A 17,592-nucleotide genomic window follows, 5' to 3' on the forward strand; every position below is an offset into this window, starting at 1 on the left:
ATAACCAAAGAATAGCGTACTTTGTCAAGGGATGGGGTTTGATTACTGCGACAAATGCGCTTCTTTTCAAGGCAAGGGAGTGATATATACATATAGCAAAACCCCTAAATTAAGAACATCATCGGGACTTGGTCAAAGTTGTCTGTAGATAGGTGTTGATTCAATATCAGACACCTTTATCGGAACGAAATTTGGCGGTGTTAAAAGTGGACAAGCGGGATGGTCTTACGTCTTGATCATGAAACCATTGAATTATTAATTAAAAAACATTCCGTTCTTTAAAAAATGGCCTTAAAATCGGGATGTTCTCAGTTCCAGGGTGTCTACTGTATTTCACAAGCATACGAATACACGTAATTTATTCATGTTAGCTCAAAATTGAATTCGAACGTGTCAAGTTTGTGGATATACAATATCTTAAATAAACAATCTAGGGCATTTGTGTGGAACTGGGGCAAGTGGTAGGATGCTAACAACAACATTACACAAACCTCAACAATAATGGGATCGGTGTCAGGATGTTTTCTGTAAAATGTTCCTTTTATTTTCCACTTTGGTCTGTCAGTATCCAACTGTTTGTCTGAGACGATTTTCTCTCCCTCGCATAGAATCTTGACGTAAGCATCGATAGCTAGATGATAAAGGCACATTTAGAAAAAATAAAGTGTGTTCATTCAAACAATTTTGAAGTTACTGATGAAGTCAAACGTTTATTCTGTTTTAGGTATTGCACGGTGGTGCATTTTATCCTTACCCTCTCTCTGCAACAAACAGACCGGTAAAACAGACACTCTGGATACCACATCCTTGTTTGTTTCCTTTTGTCAATCAAGAGATATTATTGGATAGATTTTTTTATTGATTTTGACTGCACTTAAACAAGTTCATAATATACTTTAAAAATGAAATATTCAGACATATTGATGAAATTAACTGCGTGTTTTCATTTTCTGTATTTTTTCACAGTTAAGAATTCTTTTTCACTGCAAATGAAACATGTTTTTCCGTTTATTCAATGAAAAAAATTATGTTTTATAGAATAAAGTTCTCTTTCTTTTAAAAAATTGGGGTACATATATTTTGATTTACTATGTTTTCCAAACGTTTCCATTTTTCGATATGAGTGAAAACTTATAAACAATTCTTACTTTTCGACTGATGAACCTGCGGAAGTTCAAGACCAGTAGCACGTTTTATTGTTATTGTAGACACCTGTACTGGGGTTCCACCGATGAATGACGCCGTAGGACATTCTTCTTTAAGCTCCCTATGATAAAAAAGAATATTACTGATATATAAATAAAAACATTACCTAATTGGTCTTTGTATTCCTTTTATTGCACCATCTTAGTCATGATTCGCGGTTTGAGTTAAAAAAAAAAAACTCGCTGGCCCAAAAGGAACAAAGTAGACTTCCCCTTCATGTCTACTTCAATAATAACGAATTATGTTTACAATTTTATAATTCTGTCAAAATAGAATCATTCGAAAAAAAACCTTATGTTTATATTTTTTTCTTCAAGTACAGTTCCATCCATCCGTCCACACCTGACCTTATAATCTTTGATAACTCATTGTACAAGTTATTGAAAAACTACATCAATTTTCAAAACAAAGCGACCCTAAAATGTAAAGGTACGTCTGCGAACCTATGTTGTACCGCGTTCACCGGAAATAGCCTCTTAAATACATCGAAAACGAAATTAAAAGGTGTACGTCGAGTTCACCCGAGGTAATGATTCAACTTATTTCTCCATCATAACTTTATCTATTTTTTCTTAACTAAACAATTTAATGAAGCTTGAATATGTCTGGCTTTAGAGTAGTATTTGCTTTTTTTTCTGCAAAATTGAATACTTTCTGTTAAATTGGCAATAAATTGTAACGTATTTTGATGACATTTGCAGACGATGTTAATATTTACCACTAAATCAAGCCAAAAACGCATTTTCTTGGCGAAATCCGTGGTTTATACAAAATATAGACGACTTCCCTCTACTGCCTTGGAGATGATTACCTTTCAACTCGAGCTGCTTTAAGCAAAATTTTGCGAAAGCGTCTCTATTTGCGTTTTTTTTTTTTGCAGTTACTGTTCTACAAATGGATATAATATTCTTAGATAAATATAATAGACATCGCTGAATTAAAACATTTTTGTTTTTGATAAGCAACCCCCCCAAACGAAAAGTAAATTAAAATTTTTACCTGCCTAGAATGCCGAGTTTGGCGTGTAGAGTCGCATCATAAATGATCCGGTGTCCCCTGCGTCTTTCGTCGTCGGGAAAAGCACGTAGTGTCCTTTCTTCAACTCGACGGACCCAAACACACTTCGTGACCTTACATAATCGGACTTAAACGTCTGATCTCCATTGATATGAATTCTGTATTTCCGATTTTCTTCCACCTGTTGTGTGGTATTAAAACATATAAATTGCAAACGTGTAAAAAATGTATATACACTAGCATTAAACAAGCTTTCATTTGCAAAAAAAAAAGGATTGGAGATTTCTACTCCAATTGAAATACAGTTTAAAATGAGACAAGAAGCGTTGCATTGCGACAAAAACCAGGTTTTCAACCACCAAGTATTGATGTGACAGGAATTAGGAAAGAAATGGCAGTGAAGTAAAACATGATGCTGTTATTTGGTTCCAGTTGTTCAAAAATAAATAAAATAAATATATAGCAGATACCTGTGCAGCAATGCAAGGCTGTGTTTTATGTAAGCTTCACACATATCAAGCGAAGTATCAATTGGTCAAAGTGTACTTAAGTTAAGAAGGAGAAGAAGCTGAAAATTCTATTGAAAGCAAGTGACCTTGAGCTTGCTTCAAGATATTTTATTAGCAATTAGAAGCTACATCTTGATAAAAGCTATCCACACAGTAGTTTGGTGTCCATAGGTAAAAGCAAACTCAGGTTATTAGTGAAGACTGAATTTCGTTTTATGCAATGGTGACCTTGACCTTATTAATAGGCACCTGAGTTGCAATCCAAGCAATCCCGAGTTGCTTCTTGATATAAGCTAGCCGCACACAAAATTTGTTGTAAATAAATCACAGTTAACTGAAGTTGTTATGAAGAAACTGAACGTCTATTTTTGGCAACAGTGACTTTGACCTTAATCAAAGTCACATGAGTAGTTATCCCAAGTAGAGTCTTTATATAAGCTACCACATACCACGTTTGGTGTCAATAGGCCGAAGCAAAGTGATTTTATTGAGCAGAAAATTAATTTATAATTTTAGCAGCAGTAACCTTGACCGTCATCAAACAAACTTGGCTAGCAAATCCAAGAAGCGTCGTGATATTAGCTAGGCACATACTACGTTAGGTGGCAATAGGCCAAATCAAACTCAAGTTTTTGAGCTGAGAGATTAAAAAATGACGACCGCCCGCCCGCCTGCCCGCCAACCGGCTTCGGCATTACAAAAAACAGTTTTCGTTTAAAACCTGGTTTAAAAGTACACGTGCGACTTATCTTTTATTGGATTTGTAGCTACTAAAATTTTGTCACAAATAATTCCTTTCCTGTAGTCTTGTTTTATGATTTATGATATATTTTATAATCAATTTATTAGAAGATTTGTTCTTATTTTTCTTCGTACCTTCATCACTTGAAATCCAATCTCGTCGAGTTTAATACCACGATGTCGTCGAGATTCGTTGATATCATGCTGTTCCAGGGAAACCATGATCTCATCGTTTACTGCCGTTATATCAAACACATACTAGAATGTAAATAATAACATTTTTGTGCAGCTTATAGTTTTAATTATCGACATGGTTTGATAAATATTTATTATATCAATATTAAGTCTTATTATAAAATTTGAGCACTGTCATTATTTATTCAAATGCAAAACAAAGGCATAAGTTTCTTTAGCCTACTAATATAATCTTGTTGACACAATAATGACGTCACCTTCAACTATAGCCAATCACGTGTCAAAAATGATGATGGGGAATAAATCATAACAGCCACGTTTTATCATGTTGACGTTTAAACACATGAAAATCTAACCTGCGGATTACTCAGGAAGGTTCTGGAATTCCAGTCGCTGCCACCATTTGTTCCATCCTCGGCATCCCATTTTCCGTGGAACACACTTTCTTGCCATCTTTTCTTCGGAGAGAAGATGGAGGTGTTCACAAAGTGTAATATATCAAGGCTGGTAAAATTGCTGATGACGTCATTTAGGCTCATCCTGTAATTCACAAGTACGTGAAAATCAATCATATTCAAATTATTCTGCTTATGTTATTTCCAGAAATAAAATATTAAATTCATTACATTTGAATCACGAAACTTCTTTTCTTTGATAAAATATACATATAAACTATTTACATTTTTCACAAAGAAAACATGCCACCGCCGATCGGGGACAACGATCGACTGTTTTGACTTTTCCTAAAAGCAAACAAATGAACGGTTTAAACAAATATTAAATATTATAAAAAACAATACTGTTGTTTTTTATTTTAATAACAAACCTGTCGCCAGTAACAGCAAAAAATGATTTAAGATTTCTATAATTTGACATTTTAATAGTAGGATAACTTATTTGTGAGAGTAGAAGTTTGTCTGGTTTACTTGAATGTCTATCCTCAAAGATTATTGTCATGTTGAAGTTTGAAGAACCCATTCAAAAATAAAAAAGTTATAGTCACTTTTAGCAAAAATCAGCAAAAAACAAGCTGAAATTGAAGTCTGCATGCGCAGGCAAAAAAAAAAAAAAAAGAACTCACAAAAAAAATAATTTTCACCAGTAATCAACAACTTTTAAATTTGATATATTCTAAATGATTAACCATAAGTTAAGATGCATTTGTGAATTAAAAAAAATAAACTTGAGCATTTCTGCATTTACACTTTATTCAGGAGCTTCTTTCAAATTTAAAATACTCTGAATAATGCATTCGATTCTGACAAAAGAGCCGTCATATACATGCAACTGTTGCATTACAGTGTCCTGAACCGCACCACTTGAATATATGAGAATAGGGTACGATGGTTTGCTAGTGTCATTTTTTAAGAACTGACCTCATAAATTATATGTCGTGAATGCGGATTCTTTTGTTAATATTGTCCTTCTATTTTCATACTTCAAGGCTTTAATAAACGTGATTTCAAGTTTTATCACCCGGAAAACAGTAATTAAAACGTTATGTACGTAAATTAAAGGGTTATGTACGTAAATTTATTTATTAAAAATAATTTTAAGAAGATTTGCGGGACTCACTGATCCAAAAGCGCTGTATAAAGTTTCATTTGACCATCAGTAATTTGAATTAAAACAAAGGGGTATGGTGGTTTATTTTTACATTCGTATTTTCGCCCCACTACCCCGCCAAGCGAAAAGTCGAGAATTAACAAGTTAAAATGGCGGGGCGCGGAGTGAAAACACGCTTATCAGCGGAGCTCGGGGCGACGTTTTATTTATTAAATCTCGTCTCGTGGCCCCGCTAATAAGCGTGTTTTCGCTGCGCGCCCCCGCCGTTTAATTTCCTACATCTCGCCCCTTGCCCCCTCGGGCCGATGTTTTGTTTATGAAACTTCGCACTGCGCCCCACGCTAATCAGCGTGTGGTTGCACTACTTTGTTTATATTTTGCTACCTTTACGACACATAACTGCTCATTCAGCCGTATTTTTCTCAGCTGTTAAACAGGTAATATGTTCAAAATCCATTGTTAACACATGACATTTCTAAAAAATTAAACAAGTGGATTCCTGAGGCATGATGTGCTACATTTCTTGTCATATCTTAATACAAATAACTAATTTGACTTGTTTTACACCACGTTATGAGTTAAAACTCTAAAATATTTTTGCACACTTTAATACCATTTATAATTGTTCTAAACATTTAAAATAATTTCAAACGAAATATTTCAGGTAAATCAGAAATAACCCTATGTCATTTTAACGCTTATTTTAACCTTTTTATATAAAAAATGTTTGGTTTCATTTTCCAAAACCGCCCGGATTTATGCCGTTGGGGCGAAATAATGAAAATTCCGATTGGATTTTTTTTCTCATATATCATCAATTCCAACGGGATTAGTATATTTTTTTATACATTGGTCATAAAAACTTCAATTATGGTGACTAAATTTCAAGAACTTATTCAGAGCAATATAATCACCATTCAAAACTGAGAAAAAAATGAAATCTAAATAAAAGAATTTATGTGATTAAGATTTATAGCGGCTAACAGTCATCAACGAAAGTTGACATTATTACACACTTTTAACTAACAATCAACAAGGAGTTTTGAAAAATAAAAATCCAATTGGATTACAATCCATATATTCCCTTTCACCTTTTATTTCTTTTATTTATTTTTTTCAGGGGCGAGGGGAGGGGTTAGAATTCAGTTATACAAAATTCGGATCAAATGAGAAAGGTTTCATTCATTACAATGAAATAGAAAATATAATTTATATGTGAATGTTTTTCAAGGGAGATAATGTCAAAAATAACATTCATGTATCTTACCAGAATTCTCTTTCATTTTCATGACGCATTTTTAACCTTTCGTCATAGCTTAACGACTTCCATTCCGGTGTGCTATAAAACAAAATAAAGTAAAAGAATTTAATATGAATATGTTATAATGAATGTGTTATTATAAATATGCCGATTCTATTAATATCATGCTGTTTAGAAAAAGAGTCAAATTAATTTGAATTGCATACAAATCCTGCGATTGCCTAAATATTATTCTTGAATTAATTGTTTCCAGTACAAAACAATTTTGCTTTGAAAAGTCGATAAAGGAGAATGGTTGCTGACAACCAAATTACACCTTTGAAGAAAGTAAGCGAGCTTTAATGGTCCCTCATCTATCTAAATAGTAGTGGTGGAGCCAGAATTATGACTGCTAGCTATCATTAAATATTTTTAAGTAAAGGACTCGTTCATTAAGTGGTCCCTCATCTTTGAATCTTCCTATGCGGTAGTGATGAAAATAAGCAACCGCAAGTAAGATCTAGTGATAATAACTAAATGATCCTGTTTTTAAAAAGCAACTAAAATCATAAAACAGTTTAGGGACTAAGATTTGAATTATCATTTTCAAACAATTTGTAATGATATAACTGTCACTGAATATTTCACGAACGCTTACTGTTCAGCCCAAGGTCCGGACCATTTTTGAGTGCCCCATGGATTACTTAGGCGGATCATAAACATTGTTCCATGTCCTGTTTTACTGCTTATGTCAACGTCTACGACTTTAGTGATATTGTAACCGTGACCTAGAATTAGACCATGGTTTGTTGTTCTGTCAATGTCCCCTTTTTTACACTGAAGAAAAATAAAAATGCTACATAAAAACGTCTATTATATTCTGCCAGTTGTTATCATTTAATGTATGTACAACTATGCTATCATATTTAAAGAAAACTCTGTGTATATGTTATATAATAGATCTATAACGTTTGTAATGTCGCTTTTCATTGGATAATCATGAAGTTTACATATACACATTTGCTGTCAAGTCAGAAGGAGTGTGTTCCGTAATCATATTGTCTCGTAAATTTTACATTTACCTCACCTAGATAGCGACCTTTGTTCTTCTCTGAAAATTAACGCACATAATTTTTAAGAAATACAGCGTTTTCATTGGATGACAAATCAAGTTGGACACTAAGTATGTTTGTATTAATCCGAAGCCGTTCTACATAAATTAAAAACATCGACGGGAATTTCATTTGGCTTCATTAATATTCACTTAATAACGTCATGACTATTTCCATGCGATTCTATGAAGCGTTATAAAAAGTAGAAGGCTACTATGAAAGGAGTTTGATATACTATCGACTTTGTTTTTCTTTGAAAATTATTCTATAAGATTGATAAGATATACAGTGTTTTCGTTAGATGACAAATAAAGTACATTTATGTTCTGACTAAATAGCAAAAGTGATGATGGCCATGATCAACCAGTACGGGTGTGCTTGCTGATCTTGGTAAGCAATGGTGGCATGGTTCTTAGCAGTCTAAGTTTGTTTAAAACAACAAAATGCTGTAAACGCATATATAATTTGGAAATGTTTCATTACATCGATATTGCAGTTAAGTAGTGCTCTGTCGTCCATAGCATCTTTAAGTTTTTTAAATAGGTCACGCTGACTGTTTGGATCATTTGGCTCAAAGTTTGCCAACACCAGTTTCTCGGCAACGCCACCGGTAAAATCAACCAAAGAATCAGATGCTCGGCCATATCCCATAGTCTCGTAATCACCGTACAATCTGAAATCATTTTTTCCAGATCATTTGACTATTTTTGTACAATTTTACTGACTGTATCAATTGGAAAAGCTTGCATTTTGTCTTGGAACGTGTAAATAGGTTAACAAAAAGTAAAATCATGTTTTTTATTTTAATTATAATTTCAAAAACATTGGAGTATATTTATAGAAAACTGTATAAAGTTTAATCCATTAAAAGTAAATAACTGAATATCTGAATCTCGCACTCTTCATTTTGCACTTTTAGGGCAGTTTAAGGTGCTGCCGTGTATTTATGTTTTTTTCAGAGCTTCTTCCAAACTTGTAATACGGATTTCTGAGGACTAAACAAAAAAGGTGATCCCAAAATAATTTAAGTATTGAGTTCTGTTAATAACAAAAGAAAATAACACCATATTGTTGCATACTTGGCATACGCTTTCTCCAACAAAGCGCCCCAGAATTCATTTCCTGAGTTGGAATGGCAGAATACAAGTCTTCCATTTTTTGTCGGTAATCTGTCATCAACGACAACTTTCTTCCATTCACCATACCTCCATAAATGGAATTTGAATATACCAGCATAGGTTGGTTTCGATTTCTCCTCATATTTCCATTCCTGGTTCTTGAGATCTGGTACTACCTGGAGGATTAATTAATTATGAGAATATGTAAATGTATACAAATGGCTAATACTATGTGATAGAACACTTCACAAATTATAAAAAAGGAAATGTTTTAGTTAATATATATATGTCTTCGTCAAGTTTCATCTGAAAGAAGCGTTCTTGTTTGGCTGTGTAAGAGAGTCCATATCCTTTTGTATTCTACACTGTTTATTGTGCATTTTATCTAGCGTAAAAAACAGATGGGAAGAAATTAGGTTCCGAATCGAGATCATGTGAGCTGCTCACGTGTTCATGAGTGTACCAGTGGTCGGTAAGACACGTGCTTTTTGTGATAACTTAGTTGACAAGAAAATGTCTAGTTCTGCTTCTAGTGGTTTGAGCCTTAGACATTAATAATGGGAATATAGATTTGTATGTTTGCTTTATCAACAATCAGGTATTATATTTATGCCCTAACTCCACCCTTGTAACTTTTCATGGCTATTTACAGTTTATCAGAATTTCGAAGTGGCAATATCAACTCATCCATTGTATGATGAGTTGTATGTAAAGGTATATAATACAATTTGGTACAAGTAAATGTACTTCTTTTCTGATAACTTAACGTTTTGTTTTATTTGAATTCTGGACTTCTCGGCATTTAATGTGATATAATGTAATTTCGTAACCCACCGGATTAAGGACTAAACACAGTTTAAAAAATGTAAAGCAAAAGACGTCATGACCATCTAGCTGAAAAGAATTTTTAACTAATCCTAATTTAATGTAACTTTATTTGTATTTAAAGCCAAAGGCGTCCGTGGTCGAATGTTTTAGGTCGTTGGCTTCAAAACGAATGCCCCTAACCACTTTAAGTTCGAATACCGGCAAGGACTTTGAATTCTTACATGTGAGGAAGCTTACGGAACGTCTGGTGATTCTCATCGTCTTCTCGACCGTACCTAAAATTGTGCACAGAGAGGCACCTGAGGTCTTCCTCAACCAGTAAAGTAAGAATTTCGTCATATGAATTTTATTGTGTTAATGGAGTGCAAAGCCCAACCAAAAGAAGAATTAATACAAAAAACTTATTAATTAATAAAAGGAAAAAACTGCTAGACCAAATGCAAGCCCTTGTAAAAGTTACTAAAAAGAAAATTTATTGTAAGAAATAAATAAGGACATTCAAGATTAAAGTACTCACTGTGTTGAAAAGTGTCCTCTCTTTGGTAAGACTAGCACACGCAGTGACAAACCACGGGTTCCCTAATTCTCCTTGGTGTAGATAATCTGTATTCGCACAATCAACAACTAGTTTTGGTGCCATACAAAGTTCCTGATAAACAAAATACGATATATGGGTATTGTTTGATTTTATTAACCTGTCAAATACATACTTATTACACGGTCATTGCACTCAGTATATTAATCTTCGGTAGATTTTCGGTAAGTTTCGTAAGATGTACACAGTACGATAGAATTAAATTTCATTTGTATCTATGAACTTAGTGTCCTGATCGTTATAGCGCAATAGGGTACGAGTTAATAATCTAAGTGTCATACATGTTTTAAGTTCGAGACTGCGTTGCTCCATGTTTTTTTTCCTTAATAATATTTTCATCATTATTGAAGTTAAATATGTTTTTTATGTTGTTCGTTTTGTTTTATAATGTTTAACTTATTTTTTTAAAGTCTATACTCTTTTTAAATAACACGCTTTAAGAATTCATGTTTAAAATTAATTCGGATTAAAAGCATTAATTGTTGTTTCAATGCCTTAAAGCACACTACAAATTGATTCAATTTAAAATATACTTTAAAAATAAACGAGTAGGCGTAAAACAATGTCTGTCGGGAATTGCGCTCATATGCATGTGCCTTTAAATGACACCAACGTATGCGTGACGTTAGAGTACGTCACTTCCAATGTTTTGTAATATAAACGTTAGTAGTTTGAATAGACGTATAAACCAGACACAACGTGTTGTACATTATTATCGTAGTATAATACCCTATCCGACATTGGTGCCGTGACGAAAACATTATGAAGATAGATAAATTGCGATCAGTGAGAGAAGGTCAACGAAGATGTGTAGAAATTCAGCTTGAACGAATTGGAAGGGGGAAAGAGAATTCATCGATGATAGAATTTAACGCAATTCTCGAGGCCATTGTCAGAAAAGCAGAGACGATCAAATCCTTAAACGAAAAGATTTTAGAACTAACGGAAGTAATCGATATCGAGGAGGAGGTAGTAAACAGTGAAGAATATGGATTAACGTTGGAGATAAAGGTGAGAGAACTTCGAGCTTATAGCGAAAACAAAAAAAGCAACACTGAAGAACAACAGAATGCTTATAGCGAAGCAACTAACCCTCAAAACCAGAACAAAGACAGAAGTGGTTCTTTAACCGAAAATAATAACTTGAAAAATGGTAACAGTTCTTTGCAAAATGTGAGCACATTTCATCAAATACGTCGCTTTATCACAGACTGCCGAAATTATCGCTACCTGTATTTAGTGGTGACATTCTCGAATGGCAAAGTTTTTGGGATGCTTTTGATTCCTCTGTTCATCAAAACCCGAATCTTACAGAAGTACAAAAATTTAATTATTTGAAGACGCAACTAGAAGGCAGTGCGGTTCAAGTTATTCAAGGATTTGCACTTACGCATGCAAATTACATTCAAGCAGTCGATTTACTGAAGGAGAGGTTCGGACAGTCTCATAAAATCATTCATGCGTATATACAGGCGTTACTAAACCTGCCAGCCCCGAGCAATACTCTACACAGTATGAGAAACTATTACGACAAATTAGAAGCTTATATTCGCGGATTGGAATCGATAGGTCAGTGTCAAAATACGTACGGAACTCTATTAGTTCCAGTCATTATAGACAAACTTCCGGCAGAAATTCGAAAGAGTTTAGCACGAGAAAATGGCAACGATGAGTGGTTATTAGAAACTTTACGAAAAGCGTTATACCGTGAACTGGATATCATGGAGGCCGGGCAGACTACAGATGATTTAACAGGTTATAGATCTACAGCGTCGTTTTTCACGGACGCGAGACAGAAAACAGGAACCGGAAGTCACGTGACACAGAATTCCGCACGCGAAACGTTTGATGACCAGGAACAGTGTATATTTTGCAACGAATTTCACAATACCAAAAACTGTACAAAAGTAACTGATGTGAGAGCTAGAAAAGACATTTTAAGAAATAAGCATTTATGTTTTAATTGCTTGAATATAAACCACCAAGTTATTAATTGTCCATCAAACTACAAGTGTTTCAAATGTAGAAGAAAACATCACACTAGTATATGTGAAAGTAGTCCAGATTCAAATCTAAATATCGGTGCTAGCGAGTCAACCCAATCTTCAACCGAATATCAACTCACAAATCAAGCACAGATTGCAATTTTGCAATCAAGCGCCGCACATGAAGCGTTCATAGATTACGACACGTAGAGAAACGTTAAAGAGAAATGAGAAGAAGTACAGTTATTATTGAAATTTCAGGAACACAGACTATAAACATTTATAAGATATATGAATTATCAATTGAGAGACATTTGTGTTATTTTAAAATAATGACTTTTTATTTAAGTGTATTATAGAAAAGAGTGATATCTGAGATTTGATGAAATTAACTGAGATTGATTTTAATAATTTATCATTTTGCGGCCCCCAGAATGTCGGGAATTGCGCTCATATGCATGTGCCTTTAAATGACGCCAACGTATGCGTGACGTTAGAGTACGTCACTTCCAATGTTTTGTAATATAAACGTTAGTAGTTTGAATAGACGTATAAACCAGACACAACGTGTTGTACATTATTATCGTAGTATAATACCCTATCCGACAATGTCATTAGAAAGGACCGAACCACAGACCTCTCAATTATCAAGCATTCCCTTAACCAACTGTGCTATTGTGAATTAACGAAAACCTTCACATTAAGCTGGTGTGACTGTCACAACATGGCTAATATACTCCACATTAATTCTCGTAAACTACACAGACCAAACCGAAGTGGGATCGAATAATTTAATGAGTGGTTTAATGTATTCATAATTGACAGGTCAATAAAATCAGACTATTTTAGATATTTGATCACTTTTAGGTGTTATTCTAAAATAGCATAAATCATATTGACTTCTTTTTAACTACATTATTCTGAATCACTTGGTATACCGACAACTTTCTTTTCGTGTGATTGGTTGCTTATCAGGATTCATACAAAAGTTTGGAAACAGTAAATAGTAATGATGAATTGATTAAGTCATACCAATTAATGAATCGATAACTTTATATCAATTTACAAACTGGTAAAGCCATATCATTTTAAACCTGTTTACTTCATGGCAATTAATAAAAGTGTGACACGATACAAAGGAATAAACTGTTTACCTCAAAAAAATTAATAAAATGGTGACATGACCCTCTATTATGATACACCAGTCATCCCATACCAATGAATCAAGCGGCAACATGAAACTAACAGTTGCATCATAAACAATTTATAAAATGGTGACATGATACTAATTGACAAATCAGTACTTCAGAAACAATTTTTAAAATGGTGACAAGATACTTATTGACAAACAAGTAACCTCATCCCAATTAATAAGCTAGTAACATGATACTTATTGATAAACCAGTGACCTATTACCACAAAAAACCGTTAACGTCCATGAATAAACTGATAGTGGTTAAATGTTTACCATTCTAATCAATAAATTAGGAACTTGAAACCAATTTTAAAGTGGTTAGTACATCATACTTATTAAAAAACATGGTAAAATGTTTGTCTTACACCGATTGTTACAGTTGTTACAACATGTACGTCATACGCCAAATATACTTATCTAATGGCTATGATTTTAACTGGTTACGTAATACAAAATGATAACTTTGTTACATTACACAAATTGAAAAACCGGTTACGTCATGCCTGTTTGTTATTTTATGTCATTCCAATTTATAAACTGTTTCCACCCTTCCAGTTAATTAATCGATTATTTAATGCCAACTGGTGAACCGGTTACTTTTAAGATGCAAGTTTCTTATATTCGCATTGGAAATATGAGTCAGGGGTGCCAGAATTACTTTGTTTTTGCATAATTATCATAAACTCATGATACCCTAGACTTATAAGTAGGAAACTTATATCCCTTAAGTACCCTTTACATTAAAGTAAGTTTTATACCACACAGGATCAGGTGTATCAGATTGTTAATATCATTCTATAAAATTGACTCATTTTAAATGTATTTATATTATATATCAAATAACTTTTTTACGAACATACCCCTGGTCGTTTCCATACTATGTCGTTTTCAACCCTGCTGAAAAACAGAGATTTACTTTTGGCTGGAAATTCATGATCCTCGAAAAGTTCATTTTTCTTTAGGCAGTCACTCTTTATTAAAGAGTATTTTTGGTTATTGAAGTTCTTCGGCATTTTGATGTGTTAAATTTGTCCTGTATTTATGCTAAGTGTTCAACTTTCTGTAAATTGAAAGAACCATTTTTTAACATTTTTTTAAATCATTATAAAACTATCCCCTTAGCATACCTTTATATGTCGACTGTTGTCGTCTATGAACTTAGATATATTGGTAACGTTGTGTAATGTTTACATTATTTGTGTTTGTGACGTGTTTTACTTTACACTGTATTTGTTTTACGTTATATTGCGTTTGTTACGTTGTGTTACGTTATATTGTATTCGTTACGTTGTGTAATTTAACACTGTATTTATGGTGTCTTACGTTGTAATACGTTACGTTACGTTGTTTCGTTGTCTAACGTAAATCTTTGTCTGAGTGTGCAATCATTGTATTACGTTACACTGTATTTATTGCTTGTGTTACGTTATACAGTATTGGTCTTGTTACGTTGATTAAAATTAACAACATGCAGGTAACGACTTCGATACGCCGGACGTTTATATTCAATTCAATTCAAAAAGTTTATTACCATATCATCACATGTACAACAAATACATCACACTCAAAATGAATAAAACTGATAAAAGTACATAAGCCATTCAATACAAAATTTAATCACATACCCTCGCCGTTTTTTGCGACAAGGCCGTGCATACATTTTGGCGTGACTTACACTCATTCAATATCCTTTATATAAAATTTTTTAAAATACTTTAATTATGTATTAAGTACTAGAATGTATAAAATGATAAAAACATTACTCCTGGCCAATTGAACAAATTCCCAGCTGTAAGATCCATAACACTCTCTGATTTAAAATAGCTACATTAAAAAGAAGACTAACCTACTTTATAATGAACAAACGACGTTTGGTAAATAATGATTTTGTATCGATATTGTAAGGTATTGTATGAACCTTAACAAGGAAGTATATTATTATAGATCTACAACCTGATTTTCTGTTAACTGACACGTATATCGATTAGTCGATACATGTATATTTAAATATATACTATCCTAATAATTGCGTAAAATATTTTATCACAGAAGTTTTTTGAAAGCTATGTAATTCTTACTGACTTTGTCCAATTTGAATAAAAAATGAATAAATTATGTTTTGGAAGCTGCGTGCCATATTACAGGTCTAGTAAAATTGGTCTTTTCTTAATAAATCCTCGTCTGCCATGTTTTTTTTTAATGAAAGAAAATATTCATATTGAATTACCTATAGTGAGTAGAATTTTAAACACAATATATCTTTTATGTGTTAAAACATGTTTATTTTATTTTTACAAAGAGAATGTGTAGCTATTAAAAATACTTTGAAATAAGAAATTTAGCATAGTATATAGTTAAGTTTAGTAAATAATGTTATCAGAATACAAAAATATTTTTCTTAAATGCGCCATATTAAAACTGGATTAACTTTTCTTAAAATATTCACAGTTAATATGCAAATTAAAGTTTACACTCAATTTAAAAAAAAAAGAAAACAATGTTTTTTTGTTTTTTTTCAAAACTTAGTGAAATTTGAGAGCTCCGAACCAAAGAATAAGATACAAACTAAACTGTATCACACAACCACACGCACGCACACACGCACGCACACACACACACACACACACACAAACACACACGCACACACACGCACACACACGCACACACACACACACACACACACACACAAACGCACACACGCACACACACACACACCACATCAAAACCAACTAAATAATCAATTCTATACCTTGTATAAGTCCGTACTTTAATATCGATTTGCAAATTTTTAAATAAATCATGATTATTTTCTTGTAAAGTTAATGTAATAAACAACTCTGAAGAATGACACATAAATTAACTAACGTCCAGTTTCAATACGTAAATCAGGAAATTGCTTTGATAGCTTAAATAGTGTCTTCATATAATTGCATTTTTTTCACAACCCAATATAAAAATGTTTCACTTTAAATCTTACGTAGAAAGGGAGTAAATTTAACGGTATTTGATTTTCAAAAAATCTATATCAAAACACGTACTAGCTTGCTTAAAGGACATATTTACTGGTTTTGTTCAAGTTGAATACAAAGGAGAAAAAGACGGTAAAATATCATGGGTTTAATTCCATCCTGACTGGTGGTGATGGTTTTGGTAGTTTTCCCTTCGGATCACGACAGCAAAGCCACTTAGAGGTTACCAGAGCACAGGCCAGCTACCGCATCGTCCCTGAGCAGTTTGTCAGGCAATTTACAGATTTCCTTCTCTTCCGATCAAGGAACTGATAACTTCTGTACATTACAGAGTAGAGGTGCAGTGCGAATGACCGTAGAAGAGATTTCATGATCAATGACAACAAATAACCAGTAACCGAGCCTGGGTCGACGATTCACAGCCCAAAGCTCCACCAGTTTATTAAACCTGATTATTACCCATTCTGAGTTTAGTTCAGATCATCTTATATAGTAGTACTGTGTTATGTAAAAGGTGATTTTAATCTGATTCATGAAAGTTTATGTAACCCTCCTTTCTTTTATAATTAAAGGTGATCTAAATAACGTGCACTATGACCAGCTTCAAATTTTCATCTTGATATCCCTGAAAATGATATTAACTTTTTCGCGCATTAACACAGGCAGATGCACGATAACGCATTTAAAACCCGGAAGATTGAATAAAGCCCGAAAGCCGCCGATTTTCATGAATAAAGTGTACATAATTCGGTTATTCCGCGTTTCGGCCTTTTTTGTTTGTTTATAGTATGAAGAAACAGGTTTCGTAATGCTTTTCTAATTTTAACAATGAAAATTTCATTGTCAAATATCATCCTAATTAAAATGGATATTTTCTTTATATGATATTTACATTTTCAATATGATATGTATGGTGTGATGTTGATTTAAGAAATGAATAACGACGCTACTCTTTAACCAAAGTTGATGCCATTTTGAATGTTCTTTTGGCCGGAGGCCTTATAATGCAAAAAAAAAACAACGTTGTTGTTGTTGTTGTAATTTTAACGCGCATATGCATTACTGGGTCAACTATTTTTGCGCACCTGCCATGTTCACACTTACCGAAATAGTGCACGTCTGTAACGGCAATATCCTCTATTTATATGACTTGACTGAAAATATTTATTCTTAACAACATCTACATGAACTAACGTTCATATCAACAAAATTATATATACATTTATACAGAAAACCGTCTAAACATTTTCAAGCAGAATATTTTATTACTATGATGATAATTAGTGGTGTTGGTAGTTTGACACTCCGGATCACGG

The 17,592-nt window shown here is 33.2% G+C and overlaps 1 protein-coding gene across 1 annotated transcript; it reads right to left on the bottom strand.

Moving 5' to 3' along the window:
- Positions 1 to 2,209: 2,209 nt before the first annotated feature.
- Positions 2,210 to 14,373, bottom strand: LOC132729044 (calpain-5-like). Its single transcript, XM_060714781.1, has 9 exons — positions 14,168 to 14,373; positions 10,050 to 10,181; positions 8,666 to 8,880; positions 8,070 to 8,259; positions 7,133 to 7,311; positions 6,502 to 6,573; positions 4,025 to 4,208; positions 3,609 to 3,731; positions 2,210 to 2,404 (listed from the first exon to the last, which is right to left on the bottom strand). The coding sequence occupies exons 1-9, from the start codon at positions 14,318 to 14,320 to the stop codon at positions 2,210 to 2,212; spliced, it is 1,443 nt and encodes a 480-aa protein (XP_060570764.1). The 5' UTR covers positions 14,321 to 14,373.
- Positions 14,374 to 17,592: the final 3,219 nt, after the last annotated feature.

The sequence above is a fragment of the Ruditapes philippinarum genome, unplaced genomic scaffold (assembly GCF_026571515.1).
Source record: "Ruditapes philippinarum isolate M1 unplaced genomic scaffold, ASM2657151v2 ctg1638_1_1_1_1, whole genome shotgun sequence".
In the NCBI taxonomy this organism is placed as follows: domain Eukaryota; kingdom Metazoa; phylum Mollusca; class Bivalvia; order Venerida; family Veneridae; genus Ruditapes; species Ruditapes philippinarum.

Bases quoted from the DNA above. Each gene is read 5' to 3' on its own strand.
- LOC132729044 (XM_060714781.1), bottom strand. From the start codon at position 14,320: ATGCCGAAGAACTTCAATAACCAAAAATACTCTTTAATAAAGAGTGAC. The intron at 10,182-14,167 runs GTATGTTCGTAA...TTTGTTTATCAG, and splicing joins TAGTATGGAAACGACCAGGG to GAACTTTGTATGGCACCAAA. The intron at 8,260-8,665 runs GTATGCAACAAT...AAATGATTTCAG, and splicing joins TTGGAGAAAGCGTATGCCAA to ATTGTACGGTGATTACGAGA.